The sequence below is a fragment of the Lithobates pipiens genome, unplaced genomic scaffold, assembly GCF_037356315.1.
Source record: "Lithobates pipiens isolate NorthernLeopardFrog02 unplaced genomic scaffold, aLitPip1_a1.2 Scaffold_3, whole genome shotgun sequence".
In the NCBI taxonomy this organism is placed as follows: Eukaryota; Metazoa; Chordata; class Amphibia; order Anura; family Ranidae; genus Lithobates; species Lithobates pipiens.
This window is the reverse complement of record NW_027507790.1, coordinates 117,765,573-117,788,947: the sequence shown is the minus strand read 5'-3', so window position 1 is coordinate 117,788,947 and position 23,375 is coordinate 117,765,573. Positions and strand designations below refer to the sequence as shown.

The following is a 23,375-nucleotide window of genomic DNA, read 5'->3' as shown; positions in this document are numbered from 1 at the left end:
AAGAATTGTCAAAAAATCAAAACGTTTGCCAACAGATTATAAAAACTAACCAAAGATTTTTTCATTGCTGTGTAGTACTTGATTATTCATTATGTGCTACAGTAGCACAGAATGCAGCCATGAAATAGGCCCTCACTAGCCTTAATGATGACTATTTTCATTTCTTGCATTGAACAGAAAAATACTAAAATGGAGAGTTTACTGTAGAAACCATTGGGGCCAATTTCTGAAGATGCAAGTATTACTCTGCCATTAATGACATGATGACACAGTCTTAAACATGGACAATATGCTGTGTTGTTACTGTGTTTTTACTATTAGCCATAGCTTGAAAGGAGTCTTAAGTTAGAGAATGTGTTTAATCTACCATAAAAAATGAGACTATAACAATTATTTACAGCCTATTGAACAGAAGCCCTTTTACTCTGCATTCATGTGCAATTACATTCGGTATACTGGATATGGAAAAAATGGTTCATGCATACCAATAACTTGGAAGTGACAGGCATCCAAGTTCCTTGTAGATTTGATGTTTCACATATATGAAATGGCTTTGACCACTTATAAATGGGGGCAAATAGACACTTTCTCAGACTTCGTAAAATCATCCAAGAAGCAACGTGCTCTAAAGTGCTTAGTGCAATATCTTTAGCAACTAGTCATAATCTAGTCTGTACTAGTATTACACTGTGTTCTCCCAAGTTGCTGTGAGTTACCATGTTTTTCACATAGAGATTCACTCCAAAACAATTTTGTTAATGTGGTTGTAACCCTAAAAAAAATAACCTGCTCCTGTCCCTTTAAAGCATGAGATGTAGCACAGTGCTTTTGCCATGTCGATTGTCCCTTTCTATGTTGTACAATAACTGGCTGAACCTGCCTGTTCCTGTCTTCCCCTCTATAAACTGACCACGTTTATCATGGCTGCTGATCTCTGATAACGTGGTCAGTTTATGTGCCTCTGTCATCTGGCTACAGTAGCGCCTCAGTTTCTCTGCATCTCCCCTCCCTCTCTCCCTGTGAGTTCCTTAGTCTGTGTGAGAGCGGATCTTCTCTCCTCCCTGTTTAATTCTATTCCCTGCAGCTGCTCCAGTGCTTGTAAAGAGAAGAAACATATTAATTACTTTGATCCTCTCTGAGGTCCCTGTTCAGTAAAATGTGTGTTTTTCATAAAAATATAATGCTAAATACTTTCTTTGCAGAACCCTGTTATGCAGACACATGACCTCCCTCTGCTAGCTTTCATTCATCAGAGGGGAATCTCAGCCCCTCCCACTGTGCTCTTAGATCGGGAAGGAATGCAGAGGGCTGTCGCATGACGGCACAGCAGGGCTCTGCAAAGAAGGTATTTAGCATTCAAATTTTAGGAAAAAACACATTGTACTGAACAGGTGCCTAAAACAGAGATCATCAAAGTAATACATGTGACTTTGCAACCACTTTGAGGCTGGGTTCACACTATTGTGAATTGGATGTGGCATCCAATTCGCAATAGCAGGAGATTTTGAGATCCTTGCTCTCCCCTTCTCCCCCAGAGATCCTTGCTCTCCCCTTCTCCTCCAGCGATCCTTGCTCTCCCCTTCTCCCCCAGCGATCCTTGCTCTCCCCTTCTCCCCCCAGAGATCCCTGCTCTCCCCTTCTCCCCCCAGAGATCCCTGCTCTCCCCTTCTCCCCCCAGAGATCCCTGCTCTCCCCTTCTCCCCCCAGAGATCCCTGCTCTCCCCTTCTCCCCCCCAGAGATCCCTGCTCTCCCCTTCTCCCCCCCAGAGATCCCTGCTCTCCCCTTCTCCCCCCCCAGAGATCCCTGCTCTCCCCTTCTCCCCCCCCAGAGATCCCTGCTCTCCCCTTCTCCCCCCCCAGAGATCCCTGCTCTCCCCTTCTCCCCCCCCAGAGATCCCTGCTCTCCCCTTCTCCCCCCCCAGAGATCCCTGCTCTCCCCTTCTCCCCCCCCAGAGATCCCTGCTCTCCCCTTCTCTCCCCCCCAGAGATCCCTGCTCTCCCCTTCTCTCCCCCCCAGAGATCCCTGCTCTCCCCTTCTCTCCCCCCCAGAGATCCCTGCTCTCCCCTTCTCTCCCCCCCAGAGATCCCTGCTCTCCCCTTCTCTCCCCCCCAGAGATCCCTGCTCTCCCCTTCTCTCCCCCCCAGAGATCCCTGCTCTCCCCTTCTCTCCCCCCCAGAGATCCCTGCTCTCCCCTTCTCTCCCCCCCAGAGATCCCTGCTCTCCCCTTCTCCCCCCCCAGAGATCCCTGCTCTCCCCTTCCCCCCCCCCCCAGAGATCCCTGCTCTCCCCTTCTCTCCCCCCCAGAGATCCCTGCTCTCCCCTTCTCTCCCCCCCAGAGATCCCTGCTCTCCCCTTCTCTCCCCCCCAGAGATCCCTGCTCTCCCCTTCTCTCCCCCCCAGAGATCCCTGCTCTCCCCTTCTCTCCCCCCCAGAGATCCCTGCTCTCCCCTTTTCTCCCCCCCAGAGATCCCTGCTCTCCCCTTCTCCCCCCCCCAGAGATCCCTGCTCTCCCCTTCTCCCCCCCCCAGAGATCCCTGCTCTCCCCTTCTCCCCCTCCAGAGATCCCTGCTCTCCCCTTCTCCCCCCCCCCCCCCAGAGATCCCTGCTCTCCCCTTCTCCCCCCCCCAGAGATCCCTGCTCTCCCCTTCCCCCCCCCCCCAGAGATCCCTGCTCTCCCCTCCCCCCCCCCAGAGATCCCTGCTCTCCCCTTCTCCTCCCCCCCCCCAGAGATCCCTGCTCTCCCCTCCCCCCCCCCCAGAGATCCCTGCTCTCCCCTTCTCCTCCCCCCCCCCCCCCGAGATCCCTGCTCTCCCCTCCCCCCCCCCCCCCAGAGATCCCTGCTCTCCCCTTCTCCCATGATGTGTAGTTGCATATCATTTTTCTTTTTCTTCAGAAGCTATCACTCAGCTTGCTGCATTATTTGCAATGTAATGTTCATAACCCACCTGAAAGAGCAGTACCCCCAATAATGACAATAGCAGCTGGATAGACGTGATGATTAGGTACAGTGAAATGAGTTAATTTCCAAGGAAATAAGTCCTTTTCAGTAATGCACCCTGGGATGGAGTAGTCCTTTTAATAGGGACCTTTAGGATATGCGTTCCAGCAACTTATCAAACTTAATCTTCCAATGTTTTTATATGTCATTACTGGCCTAAAAGCACCTGTTATTGATATGGTGTAATCTAATCGTATATTTATATCTTTTGACTACTTGTGTCATTGATCTGCATTATTAGGGGTTTTAGCTTTCCTGACATGCTGCAGTTTTCTGTCTGCCGTCCTTCTGCCCTTGCCATACTACTTTGCAACACAATGGAAGTGATTTCATTTTTCTTCATTGCACGGTTTCATTACCTTCCCTTGTCACAGCAGGGTGTGCTGTGCTTTCAGTTTTTCTGTGGCTGACGATGGCCATGAATTGCAATAATTTGCCAACACAAGTGATTTTTATGCCATTATCGGTTAAAATAAAAATAAAAAAATCGCTTGGGAAAGAATGATGTGAAATAGGAGAAAACAATGTACCTTGTATTTGTGGTGTTCTCCAGGCTTGGGATATTGGCATTTTGAAAACACTTGACAGTAAACTATATACGTATGTTCAATATGTGGTCTTTGTTATGCAAAGTTAGTGAATGTGGAGCTGCAGTATTATGCTGTGTGTAATTGAAAAATCCTTACTGAGTATATGCATGCAGCGAAAGCCTTTCATTCCCTGTCAAGTCAATTTTGTCCAAGAAGTTTCCAGTACAAGGTAATGAAATTATTATATTGGTATGTGTAAGAAGCATTGTTATGCTCCAGATTGTATATAAAGAAAAATAAAAACTGTGAAAAACAGCATTGTTCCTGGCAGCATTATTCTTCTATTTGGTGCTCTGGGTTACCCAACATCACTTCGTATACTATGGGGATGATTTATGACTTTTGGAGTAAGAGATGGCATGTTTTATGAAGACTGGAGTAGAAGTGATGTTTTAGCCAACAGAAGTTTGGTTGCTGTGGGAAAACACTGACACTTTTATTTTTTTCCCACACTACATCAAGCTGTGTTTGATTAAAAATATACCAAAATTGTAGTGGATGAGAGGTCACTTGACACATTCCTTCTTAAAATGCTAGTCAAGTGGCTGAACTAATATCTTGAGTACTTTTTATAGTCATGGAGCTGGAAAAAAATATGAAAAATCAGAACTCTTAACTTCACTGTTGTAAAAATGTTGTACTTACTAAGGTTATAGGGTCAATATGAAAACCAGGCCTCTTGAATTTCCAGAAAGAGGCAAGCAATTGCAGCCTTCTATGGCAGGTCAATTGGGTTTTCCTTTAACTAGTTGGCGCCCACCCCATGTGCACCTACTGTGGTAGGATGGCCGCAGTGTGCTGGATCACACATCTGTTACGTGATCAGCACTTCCCGAGTAAGGCACATGTTCCCCGCCCAGCTGTACTGGGATTTCGTTACAGCACAAGCTGATGAGTGAGTCCTGGCCAATGATTGATTGCCAGGACCCGCTGATCGACTCCGTTCATGGAAGAGAGCTCTGTACACTGACAGGTGATCTTGTTTTTTTTTTATTCCCTGCAAAGCGGTGTTCCCCCCCCCCCCCCCCCCCTCCCTGCTAGTGTCAGCCTGCCACACTATTACAGTCCCACGATAAGTCGCTGATCACCACGATTACTATATAAAATAAAAATTTCAGTATATATAAACCATAGTTTGTAGACTATATAACTTTTACACAAACCAAATAATATACACTTATTGGGATTTATTTTTTTACCGAAGACATGTAGCAGAATACATTTCGGCCTAAATACATAAGGAAAAATGGTCTGGGTTTGGTCATGAAGGGGCTAAATTCTTCCAGTGGGCAAGTAGTTATAGCACACCTATATTTAAGTAACAGTTCCCAGATTCATGCCGGACAGAGTGCTATGGGCTCACTCCAGCAGCTGGTCGTATGGCCATTCCCACAATCTGGCCTTTTAGGGTGCATTCCCACTAGGGTCAGTTAAACTGAACTGTGCTCCCCCACTGGTCTGCACTCACACTGCACTACAAGGAACTGTTCTCGTGCACACTCCCCTGTAAAGCTGGCTACACAGTATACAATTTCCTTGTACAATTTTCCTTTAGATTTACCAAAACCATATAATATGAGGTCAACCCTAAACACTTCAGTTTGTATGAAATCAGGCAGGCCCTTGTACTACATAGTTGAAGGTAAGGCTAAAGGAAATTTAACAAAATTAAAATTGAATAATGTTTAACCAAACTAGTGATCAGTACACAGCCCTCTCTGGAGAGAACTGTGCTCTGGCAGGGTTTGCACTCACACTAAAGTAGACCAGACCACAGGCGAACCACACTCGGGACCAACTCTTCCAAGTGGCCCCAGGCACATTTTGAAGCACTAAATATATATACAAACTCTGCGCTTACCCAAACTGTGTAACAAATAAAATGGGGTATGAGCGGTGCTTCTACTTATGTAGGCCTGAACACATGACTAAAAAATAAATATATATATATATATATATATATATATTTTTTTTTTTTATATATCTTGAAGTCAGAGACACGTCCCACTTCAATGGACGGGGATCCGACTTGGATCCCTGTCAATACCAGGCACTGTGTATGGTATAAATCTTGAGGGGGAACGCATGCAACTTTAAATAAAAAAAAACTAGCATGGTTTCCCCCTCCAAGAGCATAACAGGCCCTATGCGCTCTTGCCCACTCTTTTGCTAGCATTGGCCTGGTCTTCTCCATTGTCTTCTTCCAATGTTGACATGGCGCTCTCTCCCTCTGTAATGCTGCATGCATGGTGCGCAACGACTTATATAGGAGTGAGGCGTGCAGCACACACAGCATTACAGCGGGCGAGATCGCCGTGTCAACATCTGAAGAAGATGACGGAGAAGACCGGGCCAACGCTAGCAAAAGAGCAGAAGATGGGGCAGGAGCTCGGCAGAAGTCACCGGAGACTGGGAGATGAGGCCGGAGAGAGCAGAGAAGTTGGAAGAGACCCACGAAGCTGCTGAATAAATTATTTTAAAAACTGGTCTAGTGTTTTTTTTTATTTACACTCCCCCCCCGATGAATGGATAGGGGTACGATGTACCCCATGCTCGTTCACATAGGATGGGTGGGCTGTGATCTGGGGGCCCTCTTATTAAAGGGGACTTATCCGATATCTGGATTCCGATAAGCCCTCCCACCCCCAGACCCAGCAGACATCAACATGGGTACAAAGTTATTTTCGGGTGGGGGGCACTCCCCCTGCCCCAAAGCACCCACCCCCCCATGCTGAGGGCATGCGGCCTGGTACAGTTCAAGGGGGGGGGACGCTTGCTCATCCCCACCCCCTTTCCTGACTGGCCGGGCTGCATGCTCGGATAAGAGTCTGGTATGGATTTTGGGGGGACCCCCACGCCATTTTTTTCGGCTCCCATAGGGAAACATTGATTTTCACACGTCATGTGACATGAGCTCCCAGTGTCAGAGCGTTTGTTGCACCAGTGCAAACCTAGCCTAAAGGTAACCATCCCCACCTGTGATCTATTTGCTTGTAATTAGTGTGTGTATGAAAGGTCAATGAGTTTCTGGACTCCGGACTGGGCTGAAACAACTAATCGATTAATCGACAATTATGAAATTAATCAATTACTATTTAAAAAAATGAACAGCTTACAGTAGTAGTGATTATCTGCCTTTTTTGTACTATCAAGGGCTAACTTTGTTTTTGTTTTTTTACCCCATTATGTTATTAAAAATTAGTTTTTTGGTGCTTTTTGCAGAAACGCACTACAGTTCATTTACATGGTTTTCTATGGGACACGTTCACATACACTGTCGAAGTTTTCTATTCTCAATTTTTCCTGTCACTGGTTGAAAATTAAGATTGATTTGACCCCACCAACGATTAGAAAATCGAACAAACGTTCTTAAAATTAAATATTAATAAAAGAAGTGATCTCTGAGTCGATTTACCAGATTCACCCTTTAATAGTGTATATACAGTATATCTCTTCTGTCTGTTATTCTCAGAGTGGTTTGGATATTTTGCTCCCTAACCATATAGTTGGTTATTTATATTTACTACTGCATAGAGGTATTTAAGAATAAATTGCCTTTAAAAAAAAACAAAAAAAAAACATATTAACTAAATTATATACCACAATTTTTTTTAAAGGTTATTAACCGATTAATTAAAACAATCGATTATGAAAATAATCGTTAGTTGCAGCCCTAATCTTGACAGACCCTTGCATCTTTCATCCAGTGCTGCACTGACTTTTCTGGATTCTAAGTCATGGGGAAAGCAAAAGAATTGTCAAAGGATCTGTGGGAAAAGGTAGTTGAACTGTGTGAAAGGGATATAAAAAGATATATCCAAGGAATTGAGAATTCAATCAGCTGGGTTCAAATGCTAATCAAGAAATGGAAAATGAGGGGTTCTGTTGAAAAAAATTTTTTAGCCACAGCTGCCAGGAAAATTGTGATGCAAACAAAAACCCACAATAACTTCAGGTGAAATACAGGATTCTCTGAAAACGTGTGGTGTGGCTGTTTAAAGATGCATAATAAGGAGGCACTTGAAGAAAGATTGGCTGCATGGTCGAGTCACCAGAAGAAAGCCATTATTACGCAAATGCCACAAAGTATCCAACTTACAATACGCCTAACACAGAGACAAGCCTCAAACCTTCTGCCACAAAGTCATTTGGAGTGATGAGACCAAAATGTAGCTTTCTGGCCACAACCATAAACTCTACATTTGGAGAGGAGTCTACAAGGCCAATGATGAAAGGTGCACCATTCTTTCTTTATAACGAGGTGGATCGCCGATGTTTTGGGGATGTGTGGGCTACAAAGGCACAGGAAATTTGGTCAAAATTGATGACAAGATGAATGCAGTATGTTATCAAAAAATACAGGAAGAACATTTGCATTCATCAGCCAGGAAGCTGTGCATGGAACTTCGGCATTCCAACATGACAATGATCCAAAACACAAGGCCAAGTCGACCTGTCATTGGCTACAGCAGAATAAAATGAAGGTTCTGGAGTGGCCATCTCAGTCTTCTGACCTCAATATCATCGAGCCATTCTGGGGAGATCTCAAACATGCAGTTCATGCAAGTAACCCAAGAATTTAGAGGAACTGGAGGCTTTTTGCCAAGAGCAATGGGCAGCTTTACAATTTGAGAAGATTGAAGAGCTTCATCCACTAATATCACAAAAGACTTTAAAGAGGGATTCCACCAAAAAAAAAAATATTAAAAGCCAGCAGCTATAAATACTACAGCTGCTGACTTTTTTAATAAATGGACACTCACCTGTCCTGGGTTCCAGCGATGCCGAGGCCGATCGATTGCTCGGCTCTCGGCTGCTGCAGTCACCATTCTAGGTGAGGGAATCAGGAAGTGAAGCGAATCGGCTTCACTTCCCGGTTCCCTACTGCGCGAGCCGCGCCGCGCAATAGGAAATCTCTGCGCTGTCACTGGGACCTGTGTGTGTCCCAGCAGACAGCGCAGCAGGGCAGGAAATGGCGTAGACTCCCACGGCAGTCTATGCCCGGAAGTGGGTGAAAATACCTGTCTTTGACAGGTATCTCCACCCCCCTCCCCCCTGAAAGGTGTCAATTGTGACACCGGAGGGGGGGAGGGATCCGATCAGCGGAGGTTCCACTTTGGGGTGGAATCCCGCTTTAAGTTGTCATTGGTGTTAAAGGGGGCGATACATGGTATTAAGAACTGGGGTATGTAAATTTTTGATCAGGGTCAGTTGGTTAGTTTCTGTTGTCATTATGATTTAAACAAGAGTAATCAGTTCATTGATAATAAATGGCTTCAGCCAAACATGAACCGTGTGTGTGTGTGTGTGTGTGTGTATATGTATATATGTGTGTGTGTGTGTGTGTATATATATATATATATATATATATAATTAGAAGTGCACAACCTTCTTGTCATATATATATATATATATATATATATATATATATATATATATAAAAATGACATTACTTATCAAACAATTAAAGTAAAAAAATTCAAGGTGAAAAATCAGTCTAGGCTTATCCAGTCCACCATGAAAAAAGGAAGAGAAAAGAGTCCAATAATTCATGCTCAGTTGATGAAGAGTGATTCACATAGAAGGTGCTTCAGCAAAGGTGCCTTCCCCACATACACACGCCTCTCACCAGAAGGATTGGATCTCAGATTATAGAGATCAGACTCTCCTACAGGTTCCATTCACCAGAGATATTCCACTCATCGGCTCCTTTAAGACCCCTTTCACACCGAGCCGCCCTGGGTGTCAGCTTTAAAGCGGCACTATTTTTAGCGCCACTTTACTGTAGTTTTAGCAGCACTATTCAGCTGCTAGAGGGATGGTTTTAGCCCCCCTGCTAGCGGCCAAAAAGGGGTTAAATCTGCCTGCAAAACGCCACCGGTATCGCAGCGCTGCCCCATTGATTTCAATGGGGAGCAGTGGTGGAGGAGCGGTGAGTTCACTGCTCCAAAGAAGCTGCTGGCAGGACTTTTTCTGACACCCTGCCAGTGCATCGTTCCAGTGTGAAAGCCCGAGGGCTTTCACACCGGGGTGAATGGAGCCACTTTTTTTCAGGTGCTATGCAGGCCCAATTTTTTGCGCTCTAGTGCCTGAAAAACGTCCACAGTGTGAAAGGGGTCTAAAAGCTTTCCCTCTGTGTAACTGCTCCACTTATTACCATGCATCTCGTGTGTCCACTGGATCCAAATAAAGCATGCTGCTGTAGGTTCCCTCATACATGGAGGGTAATAGAAATAAGAGGCTTCATGGTTCAGTATGTTAAAACATTTATTTGTAAGTATCGTTGCACTTGCATGAAATAAAATAAGAAGAAAAACAAACAAATGTTCCACTCAGCCCCGGACCTTCCCGGCAGGCTGGTGTGTAGTGACAGTTCGAGGCACTCACAGTAAACAAACTAATCAGCCCGAGGGTCTGAACCACGGCCCACCACCAGTTCAAAGTGCCATTGTGAGTTCGCTCTTGATTTTGATGCAGAGCTAAACAGTCAGCACTTCTGGCTGAACACTGACCTTCACCTTTGACAGAGAATGACCCATGTTATTAGCTTTAGGTGGTCTTCAGGAAAGGCAATGTACTCTTTAGCCGTTTTTTACCATTTATTTGCTGGCCTATTATTTAAATATAGATCTCCTTTAAGAGAATAAATATTAGGGTTAGTGAAATCCTTTATCCATTGTATTTTAATTTTCTGGAAGAATGATGATTTGTGTAATGCGCAGAGATTGCAGTATATTGTACACGGTTTAATTGCTTTATTTCAGCCATTGATTGACTCGGCAGGCATGATATGAATATTTGTTCTGCAATTTTTTCCTTTTATGAAGCTCCTTTTGGCAGGAGGAAACCTTCCATAGATTTTTTTTTTAGCAGTGTGTATAAAATGAGAATAAAAGCTGTTTACTTGTCAGTTATTTTGATGAAACTTTGGCTGTTAAGTTACTCATAGATTGAGACAGTAGTTTCTTGATCCTGTCGATTTTTAGTCAGGTTGGGAAACCGTAGTCCTGTTTGTTAGTAGCAGTAGATGTCTCCTAATCACATTCATATTTTTTTTTGAACAATTGCTTTTGTTTCCACTTATAAAAGGCTGATACTTGTGTCTTCCTTTCTTTCTTCAATAAACATAGGTACTTGCAGAATAGTAGCAGACATGTTAACTGGACAATCAGTTTTTTAGGACCCAGTATCTGACTACTACCTAGTGTCTGTAATCACCTTTGCAGCAATGTCGATGACCTCTGCTTGCATTGTTTTTAAAGACACCTGTATGTTACAAAGTGTAATATGAACCCAGTTACGCAAATGCTGGTAAAAAGAGACAGGAAAGGGCGCCACCAGATTAAAAACGGTTGCATTTATTTGAAACACACAGGTGCATACATCCACTTATAGCTTTGAGAATTTCCAGCACAAAAGTCCTCCGCGGTGTCGGCCAGCATTAGAGAGCCTGTAGATGTTTTTCCCATCAGATGGAGGGCCCGACCCGCAGAACTTCCTTGTCTGATGGCGTACACCAAGATTGACGCTTGGCTCAGGTCCACAGTGGAATGCAGGCGTAGAGCGTGGTGACGTCACGGCCAATAGCGACGATGTTTCGGAACATGCGCACTGCGTGTAAACAAACAGCCGCGCTCCTTCCTCAAGCATCTACAGGCTCTCTAATGCTGGCTGACTGTTTTTAATCTGGTGGCGCCTTTCCTGTCCCTTTTTTGCATTTAACTTGGAGTCTGTTTCCAACTCCCCTCTGAAGGCTTGCCCTGGAATATGGACTTGTTGCTAAGAAAACACAAAAAGGGTTTTTCTCCTCCTTGCTTTTTAATCATCATTTCATCTCCAAGTTAGAACTGCATTCCTCTGAATGGACAATAAGATCTTAACACTATTAATCGAGTAACAGCGCCACTTTCCCATTTGGTTTTTCTACGTAAATGCTGGTACGCTGTGAAAGTCTACATAATAGAATGCAATACGTTTTAAATATCAAAAACCCATATTATTTTTACTAGAACCCAGAAAATGTATCAAATGTTTCAATTGAGAAAATTTTAACCTTAAGAAGAAAAAACTAGGTCATTTAGAAAATGAAGGCAGCAACACGTCTCAAAAGTTTGGACAGCACGACAAAAAGCTGACAAAGTGATACTAACAAGGAAGAGCATTTTGCAACTAAGTTTAATTGGTACAAGGCTAGTAACATGATTGGGTATAAAAGGGGCATCTTAGAGAATCAGTGTCTAGAAGTAAAAATGGGCAGAGGTTCCCCAGTCTGTGAGAAGCTGAATAATGTTCCTCAATGGGAAATTGCATATCATAATCTACAGTACATCATTCCCAAAGATTCCAAAAATCAGGCAAAATCTCTGTTCGCGAGGGACAAGGCCGAAACGCAATATTGATACCTCTGATCTTTGGGCCCTCAGACAGCTCAACATTAAAAACTGGCATGATTCTATGATGGACATTACTGCGTGGGCTCAGGAATACTACAAAGATCACTCTGTGAACAGTTTGCTCTGCCATCTGAAAATGCATGTTGAAGCTCTGTCATGCAAGAAGCCAAATGTGAACATGATCCAGAAATGCCGCTATCTTTTCTGAACCAAAGCCTGCTGGACACTTTCACCCCTTCTTCCTGCCCAGGCCAATTTTCAGCTTTCAGCGCCGTCACACTTTGAATGACAATTGCTTGGTCATGCAACACTGTACCCAAACAAAATTTTTATTCTTTTGGAACAATGGAGCATTCTTTTGGGGGAATTTAAACACCACTGGGTTTTTATTTTATTTTGCTAAAAAAAAACGAAATAACAAATATTTTTTCTTAGCTTCTATTCTAAAATTTCATAAATAAGCAATTTTTCTCCTTCACTGATGTGCGCTGATGAGGCTGCACTGATGAGGAGGCACTGATGGGGTCTGATGATCGGGCACTGAAAGGCAGCACTGATTGGCATCACTGATGAGGCTGAACGGATATTCAGGGCACTGATGATCATTGCCCTGATTGCCTGTGCAGATCTCTCCTGTGAGGAAATGCTACTGATCAGCTCTCCTCTCCTCTGATGCTGTCAGTGTGGGGAGAGGAATGCAGATAACTGACATTTCCTTGTTTACACTTGATCAGCTGTGATTGGACACAGCTGATCACATGGGTAAAGAGCCTTGTCATTACCGGGATCAGTGATTTGCTGTGTCCCAGGGACACGGCGCACCACCGTTTGCCACACTACATGCTCCTGTGGGCATGCAAGTGCGACAAGAGTGGAAAGACATCATTTGATAATACAGGGGGTGGGAAGCAGTTAAAATGTTCTGTTGCAAAGTTAACCCTTTCCCGCCGAGCGTACGCACATCTGCGTACTCGGCTTCCGGGGGTTATACCGGGATGATGCCCGCACCTGCAGGCATCATCCCGGTACCGTTTTTTACAGCAGGCGATTGGCTATCCAGGCATAACAACCGATGCGGCTAAAAGCCGCTCGGCTGTTATGCCGGAGGAGCGGGAGGGGACGTCCCCCCCCCCTCCCGCCGCCTCTCGCCGCTGTTACCGGTGCTCCCGCTCGATCGGGAGCACCGATTAGAGATCCGTCGACTCTGGCTGCTGGGGAGGAACTGGAACGAAGCCGTAATCGGCTTCGTTCCAGTCTCCTCATCGTAAACACGGAAGCGACGTCATGACGTCACTTCCCGTTTACTCGGCTGCCAATGGCGCCGGTTTTAAAAAAATATCCGGTATTCAGAATCGCCGTTTTCGGCGATCTGAATACATTGAAGTGTAAAGGAGGGGTGGGGGGTCTTTTAGACCCCCGATCCCTCCATAAAGAGTACCTGTCACTACCTATTACTGTCACAAGGGATGTTTACATTCCTTGTGACAGCAATAAAAGTGATCAAATTTTATTTATTTTTTTTAAACAATTTAGTCATTTAAAAATAAATAAAATAAATAAAAAAATAAAAAAAAAATTTTCAAAGCGCCCGCCGTCCCCGCGAGCTCGCGAAGCAAAGAAAACGCATACGGAAGTCGCGCCCGCGTATGTAAACGGTGTTCAAATCACACATGTGAGGTATCGCCGCAATCGTCAGAGTGAGAGCAATAATTCTAGCAGTAGACCTCCTCTGTAACGCTAACCTGGTAACCGTAAAAAAATTTTAAAGCGACGCCTATTGAGATTTTTAGGTACCGTACTTTGTCGTCAATCTACAAGTGCGCGCAATTATAAAGTGTGACATGTTTGGTATCTATTTACTCGGCGTAACATTATCTTTCACATTTCGCAAAAAAATTGGGCTAATTTTACTGTTTTGTTTTTTTTTTATTCATGAAAGTGTCCCTTTTCCCAAAAAGTTGCGTTTAAAACACCACTGCGCAAATACCGTGTGACATAAAATATTGCAACAATCGCTGTTTTATTCTCTAGAGCCTCTGCTAAAAAAATATATATAATGTTTGGGGGTTCCAAGTAATTTTCTAGCAAAAAATATGGATTTTAACTTGTAAACACCAAATTCCAAAAATAGGCTTAGTCATGAAAGGGTTAATAAACTGTTCTGTGGACAGACAAATCAAAAATTGACATTCTTTTTGGCAACCATAGGCACCACATCCCCCCCCCCCCCAAATTCAAGCAACTGGTCTCTGTAATTCCAAGATGTTTACAGAGTATTGCTAAAAGAGTGAATGCCTCACCATGGTAAAGATGGCCCTATCCCATTTTTTGGGGGAATTGGGGCTGTACTTTTACTACTATTTGTTGCCCTGTCCCAACTTTTTTGAGACATGTTGCTGCCATCATTTTTAAAATTACCTTTTCTATTCTTAAATCAGGGGACACAGAGCCATAGTAAAAACTATGTGGGTTATATCGGCGTATCAGGTGCTGGACACTGGAACTTCCCTTAAGGTGTGAACCTCCCCCAAATAACCCCTCCTACTACTGGGAGTCCACAGTTTTTTTGCCAGTGTCTAAGGTGTTGGGCACGAGTAAGGATGTTTTGTACTGAGCTCCACAGGCAGTAATCCTTGATGAGAGCCAGCCATCCTGACCGGATCCATTCTGATGTCTCCGTAATGGACTAAATGAATGATACCCGGGCCTCGTAATCCAAAGACACAAGGTTTTGCTTGCAAATGCGTTGAGAGCTGGGCCCTGGATCCAGTACTTTTTGGTAGTAAGGCCAATAAAAGTTTACTGGCAGGGTGCTGTCGCAGGTCCAGGATGGTGGGTCAACCTGAGTGTTCCCCAGTTCCTAAAGGTTTCCTTGGAGAAATGGGGTCTGATCACTTCCTGGGCCCCCAGATTGGCGGGTTTTTTCCTTATTAATGCCAGTCAGCTGCCTTATTCTTTTGAAGAAAAAAAAAGTTTTTTGCTGACTGCGGCCGCTCGCTGGAGCAGAGGATTTACCCCCCCACCATGATGCAGGACGCTCGCGTGGGAATTTCTGCTCCTTTTTGAAAACTGAAGAGGGGGCCCCTGTATTCCGTGAGGGGGTGTGGCTAATGGCGTCAGACACTGGCCACGCGTGCAGGAAGTATTTTAAGCCCTGTAAGAGAAGCTGCTGCCCGGCAGTGGAGGGACAGAGCAGAGAGGTTGGCTGGTCAGATTTGGTGATGCAGGCATCACCTCTAACAACAAGGTTAGAGGACCTTGCCTATCAACTTTTTTGGACGTTTCAGGCAGTATATCTGGCCCTAGAATCTTGGCGGTCAGACTACAGGACTATCCTGACAGGATTCAGTCTGAAAAGGCCACGGCGGTGGCTTACATCGGTCACCAGGGGAGGCACGAGAGGTCGTGCAGCCCAAATAGAGGTGAATAATGTTCTAGCTTTGGCAGAACACAACATTCCTTGCCTATCGGCAATTCTAATTTTTCAGGCGCAATACTTGAGACGCCAACAATTAGTTCCGGGAGAATGATCTCTTCCCCCCGAGATCTTCCTAGCAATATGTCACTTGGGGTATTCCAGACATGGACCTATTCGCCTCTAGATTCATTAACGAGGTGGACAACTTTGTCGAACAAGGGGTTTGCTAGCAGGCGGAACAGACACTTTAGTCTTCCCATGGGATCAGTTTTTCACTGTTCTATGCGTTTACTCCAGTTATGCTACTTCCGCGCCTTCTCTGCGGGATCAAGCAGGAACAAAGGGTGGTAATTCTGGTGGGTCCCAGAAGATCTTATTTTACCAAGATCATAAAGATGGCAGTAGGAGCTCTTTGGACTCTGCCATTATAGCCAGACCTTCTTGCACAAGGTCCGGTAGTTCATTCTACCTTACGAAAAAAAGGTCTAACAGGTTTGACTGTTGAATCCCACTCTATAAATATCATGGGTGATCCCCTTTGGTAGTGTCTACTTTGTCTAATGCCAGGAAGCCGGCTTCCAGAATCGCTTACTTTAGGCTCTGGAAGGCATAGGTTTCTTTAAGTTTCTTGGTGTGGATCCAGGGGTTGGCACCACAGAAAGTATATCAATAGGCAGGATTCCTCATTCCTGCATATGGGATCTGAAATTAAGCTGGCCTTGACTTCTATCAAGAGCCAGATCCAGGCCTTGTCAGTGTTTTGTTCCTATGGCCTCTTGCTTCCCACTCTTGGTGCATAGCTTGTTCAGGGGGTAACACAGTTTATTCCCCCTATCAAGGCACCTCTAAATCCTTGAGATTTAAAATTGGTCTAATTGGCTTTGCTGAATCAGCCGTTTAAACCTTGGTTCTTTGACAAAATAATCTTTTATGCTTACCATTTCTTCTGCTAGAAGAGTATCGGAACTAACGGTTTTGTCTTGTAAGAGCCATAATTCATCATGCATAAGGATGAGGTGGTTTTATGTCCTCATCCTAAATTCTTATCAAGATATTATTCTTCCTCCTTTTTCCCCAGAGCCTTAATCTGGGGAAGAGAAAACACTACATTCTCTTTATGTAGGAAGAGTGATCAGAGTCTATGTAAAGGCGACCGCTCAGGTTTGCAAAACACAGGTTTTGTTTGTACTGCCAGAGGGTCCAAGATGTGGACAGGCAGCGTCAAGATCCATAGGTTTCAAATGGATTTGTCAAGTGATTGTTCAAGCTTCAGCTTAAAGAAGAAAATTCTTCCTTCTCATATTAAGAGCGCACTCATCCAGGGCGATTAGTGCCTCTTGGGTGGTGCATCAGGCCTCTATGGCTCAGATCTGTAAGGCTGCGACTTGGTCTTTGGTTCATACGTTTATCCGATTTTATCAAATCGATCTTAAAGGTCATGAGGATATTGCCTTTGGGCACAGCATATACTGCAGGCTGCAGTATGAGTCCTCTGGCCTCCTGTTTTTTTTTGGTCTGCCCCCCCCCCCTTCAGTTGCTATTGCTATGGGACATCCCACATAGTTATTACTATGGCTCTGTGTCCCCTGATGTAAGAAAAGAAAATAGGATTTTTAAAACGGCTTACCTGTAAAATTATTTTCTTTGCTTTACATCAGGGGACACAGGTCCTTCCCTTCTTCTTATACACTTATATTGCTTGGCTACAAAAATAAGGACTCCCAGTGGTGGGAGGGGTTATATGGGGGAAGTTCAGGCCTTATGGGGCATGCCAGTGTCCAGCACCTGATGGTCCGTTATAACCCACATAGTTATTACTATGGCTCTGTGTCCCCTGATGTACATCAAAGAAAAGTATTTTACAGGTAAGCTGTTTTTAAAAATCCTATTTTTTCCTAAAAATTTTAATTTTCTCAGTTTTCAGTTACAGTACCATTGATTAAACCTGTAGTCCAAACTATGCTCTATTCTCCTATTTTAATGGACAGGCTTGCTCTAATCTAGGTATACTCCACCATCTAGACCTTCAGAATACCTCAGCATACCCAGGACCTGTATTAAATGGCTATTGCACAAAAACAAATGTTTCTGGATATGTTGCATTTCAATGAATTCCATGTTTTTGTAGCTTTTAAATGTACTGTGAATGCTTGTGCCACTATGCGTTTAAACTGTGTAATTTATTTGTAAATTAGCTGAAACCGGAGCAGCTTGTGAATGATTATTCGTAAATAGTTGTGAGCTAATTGGTATTATTCATTTGCGTTGGCTATATGGCAGGATATGTCTCAAAATAGAAGCAACTTGGCCCTGAATAACTTGCTTTATCTTATTGCAGAAACTCTCCCATGGTAACCTAGCTAAACGGTATAACATAATATAAAGATAATATCCACAGCAGCAGTAAGTGCTATGTGGTGAGGAAGTAACTCCATGTGGTAATGAGGAAATGTAAATCTTTTTTTTTGCTTTCCTCTTGCGTTTTGTAAATCCTAAAAATTTGTAATATCTGTCCTTATCAGTTTAATATCTGATACGTCCCATATATATATATATATATATATATATATATATATATATATATATATATATATATATATATATATATATATATATATATATATATATATATATATAGCTTTCAAAGCACATTACAGACTAAAAATATCTTCTTTATAATTATGAAGAACTGTAACTGGGAGTGGCGCTGATGAGGAGGCCCTAATATGCAACAGCGCTGATGAGCACTAATAGGTGGCACTGATTTGCAGCACTAATGGCTGGCAGTGATATGCAGGACTGATAGGTCGCACTGACGGGCACTGGTTTGCAGCACTGATGGCTGGCACTTATGGGCACTAATAGGTGACACTGGGCACTGATTTGCAGCACTGGGTGGCACTTGTGGGCACTGATAGGTGGCACTGGTATGTGACACTGACTGATGGGCACTGATTTGCAGCACTGATAGGTGGCACTGACTGAAGGACACTGAAGGACACTGATATGCGGCACTCATGGCTGGCACTTATGGGCGGCACTTATGGGCAATGATAGGTGAAACTGTTTGGTAGGCAGTGGTACTGAAAATAATGCAGCACTAAAATAAATTCGATAAGTGAGCTGTACACTCTAATGCCCATCTTGATACACCCTGCACTCTGCCTCAGTAAGCCTAGTCAGAATGCATCAGCAGACATCTTGTTACACCCAGCCCATATACCATATTGTATATGGCCTGGGTGTAACAAGGTGTCTGCAGGCTACTGAGGCTGAGTGCAGGGTGAACCAAGATGGGCGTTGCAGTGTAAATTCTCAGTCGCATACTCAGGCCGTCACTTATGTTAATGAATCTGATGGCCTGGGTCATCGATACTGATTGATGGCTGCGGCCCACACCCCCTGCATCATAAGCTTTCCTTCCTCCACTGCACCCTGCAATGACTCTCACTGTGCCAGGACCCGCGCTCCACCTTCTCTCACCCACTCTGCCTGCCCGCTGACTTCCAGTGTAGGATAAAGTACAGTATAAAGTAGTCAGTTGTCTTTTGGTGCTGGAAAGTTGGGACTAGTAGTATTGTCTTAGGCCCCAGTCCTTTTCACAATAACATTCCTTATGTTCATAACCAGAATTCTGACACTAATCTCTCCTTGTAACCTAAACCTAACACCAAACCTTCCTTATGTAAACTTAAACTCTTGTTTGCATACACTTCTGGAATCTGAGCTCCTCTGGCCAAAATACTAAAATGTGCTGACACCACCACCAAGATCTATGCAAATTGTTATTTCTTTGACATACTGTAAAGGGAATGAGTGTCCCCTTTTTTTACTATGTAGTTTTTTCACGTTTATTATTTTTTTCTTAATGATAGAGTCCACTGGCACACTGTATGAAGTTTTGTCAAACATTGACTCGGGAAAAGGAATTTCTATGAATCCCACAAGTCAGAAATCCTCATCTTCTGGTATTGACCCAGTAAGTATATTTCCAATTTTTCATTCTTCCTGTAATAAATATTCAGTGTGTTACTTTGTCAATGCGCTGCCTTTTCATTTTCTTGCTGGAGTTCTCCAAGACACTCAGTATCTTGACCTTCGTTTTCATTCTTGCTTCTTATTTTGATCACAACTCTTGATAACAAGTTCTCTATATATAATGTATGCATAAAGCTTTCATAAATTGGCTAAAGGCTAACCAGAATTTTGGCTAACTTTATAAATCTCAGCAAACCAGTGTGAAGCCAAATTTATTTATTCACAACTGAAAATCGTTTTCTTTTTGGTTCAAAAAAGCAAAGTACATTTTTATTTTTATTTTTTTATTTTTTTTAAATCCTTCAAAAACTGCTAATGTGAAATGCTTTCCTAGAAATATGGTAGTGCTTGTTTTATAAAATGTTTTTTTCTGTGTGAGAATGGCATGCAAAGGTGTCCACTAGGGATGAGCCAAACACCCCCCGATTCTGTTCGCATCCAGAACATGCGAACGGACAAAAAATTTGTTCAAACACCGTTAAAGTCTATGGGACACGAACATGAATAATCAAGTGCTAATTGTAAAGGCTTATATGCATGGTATTGTCATAAAAAGTGTTTGGGGACCTGGGTCCTGCCCCAGGGGACATGTATCAATGCAAAAAGTTTTAAAAACCGCAAATGTGCATTTGCACCAGACATTAAAGCAGTATTAAAACCCAAAGCCAAAATTTTTAATATATAGCATTTTACCCGTAACACACTTCTTGTCTTCACCAGTCTCCATTCTGGATAAAAGAGAAACGGACACCTTTTAGACAGCAACTAGCAGATATAGATTGACCCTAACAAATTGAAGCTGAACTCTAGCTAACTATATAAGACTAATTTGACACTTGGAAAAAAAAGCTAACACAGACACTAAAGTGAATCAACGTGCCTAATGTTAACATGCATTTTTGACTACCGTAGTTAAAATTGCTAGTGCATTAAACGGAACACCCCAAATGCTCTCCAAGTGATTTTCTTCTTTTTTCCATTTAGGGAGAAATATTTATTTTTTCCCACCTCGCTGATCTTTTAGAAACACTTGTCAAACACGTTGTAAAGGAAAGGAGTGATAAATGTGTGGCAAATGCTACAGGCAGGTTTATGGCGCGTTTCCTTAGACTTGAATGGAAGGAGTTGACATGACTCCCAGACTCCACATATAGCATTGTTTTTGCCGCACAGTGACTAGAAGCAATGCAAGCGCTACACGTTTTTTAAGGCCTATTTTACACAGGCTTCAGCTTGTATAGGAGCAGTGTTAACAGCAAGCTTTGACATAGCATTTGCACAGCTTTCAGCAAGCTTTGTTGAAGCTTTTATAGTACCGCTCAGCTCTAGTTTTTAATTGTCGAACACAGATCCTCATGGGAGTGAGGATTATTCAAGCTGATACCAGGCTTCAGCACTACTTGAAGCTTTTAGTAAGCCTGCTGAAGCCTGCTGGAAGCTCAGTTAAAGAGGAACTGCAGTCTGCTGACATAATTTGTGATGACATATTTGTCATTCAGAAGCTTCCCCCAACCACTTTACATATTTTATATATACTGTGATTCCGCACTTGCCAAATATGCTGCAGAAATCTCCCTCCACTGAATCTGGCTGCATCCATGTTAACTGTTATCTGCTGAAGCTTCTTCCTGCTCATTTCCTGGATTTACAAAGACGCACAGAGGCACGCCCCCAGTTCTGCAGCTCTCATTGGCCATCTTATGAATCACCCCCCCCCCCCCCCCCCCCTTCCTTCCTGACAAACTCACAGGAGTGAGAGAGAGCTATGCATGATGTCATAAGCCTAGGCTTTTTTTTCAGACAAACAGGAAGTGGGCTGTATAAGGTATTTACTGGCAGAAAAAGTTTTGCTATCCAAAGTTAAAACAACAAGGGCAGAAGATTGAATAGATTGAAAGATGTAAAATTGACTTAAGTTCCACTTTAAAGTGGAGATCAACCCTGCCTTTAGGTTCCTATGGGGCGTTACCATAGACTTTAATAGAAGAAGCTGACAAGTTTCATCACCTCCCAGACTCCACATCAAGCAAAGCAAACACTACACATTTTTTAAAGGCCTGTTTCACATGGGGTTTCAGCTTGTATAGGAGCAGTGTAAATGGCAAGCTTGTATGAAACATTCAGAAAGCTTTTGCAGAAATTTCTGCAAGTTTCAAGCAGCCTTTAAAGTGCCCTTCAGATCCTCTTTGGAAATATTATACACACATCTTGAAGGGAGTGCAGATTGTCACTTTAAACAAGCTGCTAGCAAGCTTTAGTAGGCGCTCAAGCTTCAAGTAGTGCTGAATGGTACTTTAAAAGCTTGCTGAAAGCTTTGCAAATGCCTTCTAAAAGCTTGCTTTTTAAATGCACGTAACACATGGCTTTATGAAATAAGGCGAGCAAAGGGACCAAAATAGGATAGCTAGGCAGTTTATGATGATGTATACAAAAATTAAAGGAGAGATTCTCCAAAGCACTGCAAAGTTTATGCGTGCAAAAATCTTCATAGTAGTAACTCCTAATTTGTACATACTGAAAATATACTGTCATTTTCCTTTAAGGAGGCTTTTTTTATTGTGTGCCCTTAACAAACCTGGGACTGATTCAATGCATCTCGCATCCTGTCCTATTGAAAGTGTTTTTCAATGTGATTCTCGCAGAGCGAGCTCCACAGGTTCAGTCTTACAAATAAAATCTTAATTATTTCTTTTTCTTCTTTTTCCTGTTTAGTGGTAGAATGGTTTCTTGATAAAGGTCCATTCTGTCCCTGAAGGTTTAGAAGCATAATATGCTAGGAACTCATACAGACATCCTTTTCTGTAAATAAAGGTGACTCGCAACCTCCAAGTAATTTCCTCTCCCAGTATGTGAATCCTGGAAGAAAATTTGCTTAATTATTGAGCTCACTGCTACTAGTATAAACTGCTGTTCCAGTCTTCAGCTGTGCTTTATCGGAATATTGCTGTGACATATGTTCTGCACAACAGTAACTTGTGCATGTCAGATGGAAGTTTTTTGGGGCTTCAAAGCTTGCGTTTTTTTATATATTCAATGCAATGCATGCTTCTGTGCACAAATAAATGTGTGTTCTCAAAGCCAGGAGGAGCATGTAGACAGATTTTGTTATCTTAATTTGTAAATTGACAATAGTGTGGAATTGGCTGTTAAACGAAACACTACGGGCAATCTTTAGTTTATATAGGTATTGCTTCAAAAGACATAAAAATTGTCACTTCGAGGGTGTAATTTCTTGCAATCTTTATTTGTATCTCGTTTGTACATTCCAGCTGAAATGGGGCATGCATCATGGGTGCTTACTGTCATTTGTAACACTAACCTATCATTTGCAGTAATGATCTCCAATGGCTCGATGCACACTGGGCTTAAAAAATGCCAGTTCCCTTGGCAGAAAAACAAAACAAAAAAAAACACTCATATAGAAAGTTTTTTTTTTTTGTACAAAGTTTAGGAGAGTTTTTGCCTTTTTTTTTTCTGCCAGTAAGCTCCAATCAAACACAAACCAGAGGGTTTTTTTTTCCTGCCACTAAACTTTGAGCTCAAACTAGTAGTCTAAGCCCCTGTACACACGGTCGGAGATTCTGCCAACCAAATCCATCGGATTTTGTCCGTTGGATTTAGTCCGACGGATTGTGTCCGAAACTCTTGCATACACACGAAAAATCCGATCTTTCAGAACGTGATGACGTAATTTCGTTACGATGGGACTAAATTCAGGCTAGTAGCCAATAGCTTTGATGTAGGAATTTGATCTGAGCATGCGTGGCACTTGGTCCGATCAAAATTTGCTACACATGATCGGAGTATGTCCGACCGGCCCAGTTGGTCGGGAAATATTTCCAACATGTTGGAAAATTGGGTCCGACGGATATTCGGACAGAATCAGTCCGATGCATACCGCACACAGTCGGATTATCCGACGACACGGTCCGATAGG

The 23,375-nt window shown here is 43.1% G+C and overlaps 1 protein-coding gene across 2 annotated transcripts in view; it reads left to right on the top strand.

Annotated features, from left to right (window-relative positions):
- Nucleotides 1–23,375, top strand: part of HSD17B4 (hydroxysteroid 17-beta dehydrogenase 4) — a 429,215-nt gene that overhangs the window by 217,267 nt on the left and 188,573 nt on the right. For both annotated transcript variants that reach the window (XM_077462215.1, XM_077462216.1), the window contains exon 12: nucleotides 19,276–19,379. In XM_077462215.1, coding sequence (XP_077318341.1) covers nucleotides 19,276–19,379 — 104 coding nt within the window. The remainder of the gene's footprint in view (nucleotides 1–19,275; nucleotides 19,380–23,375) is intronic.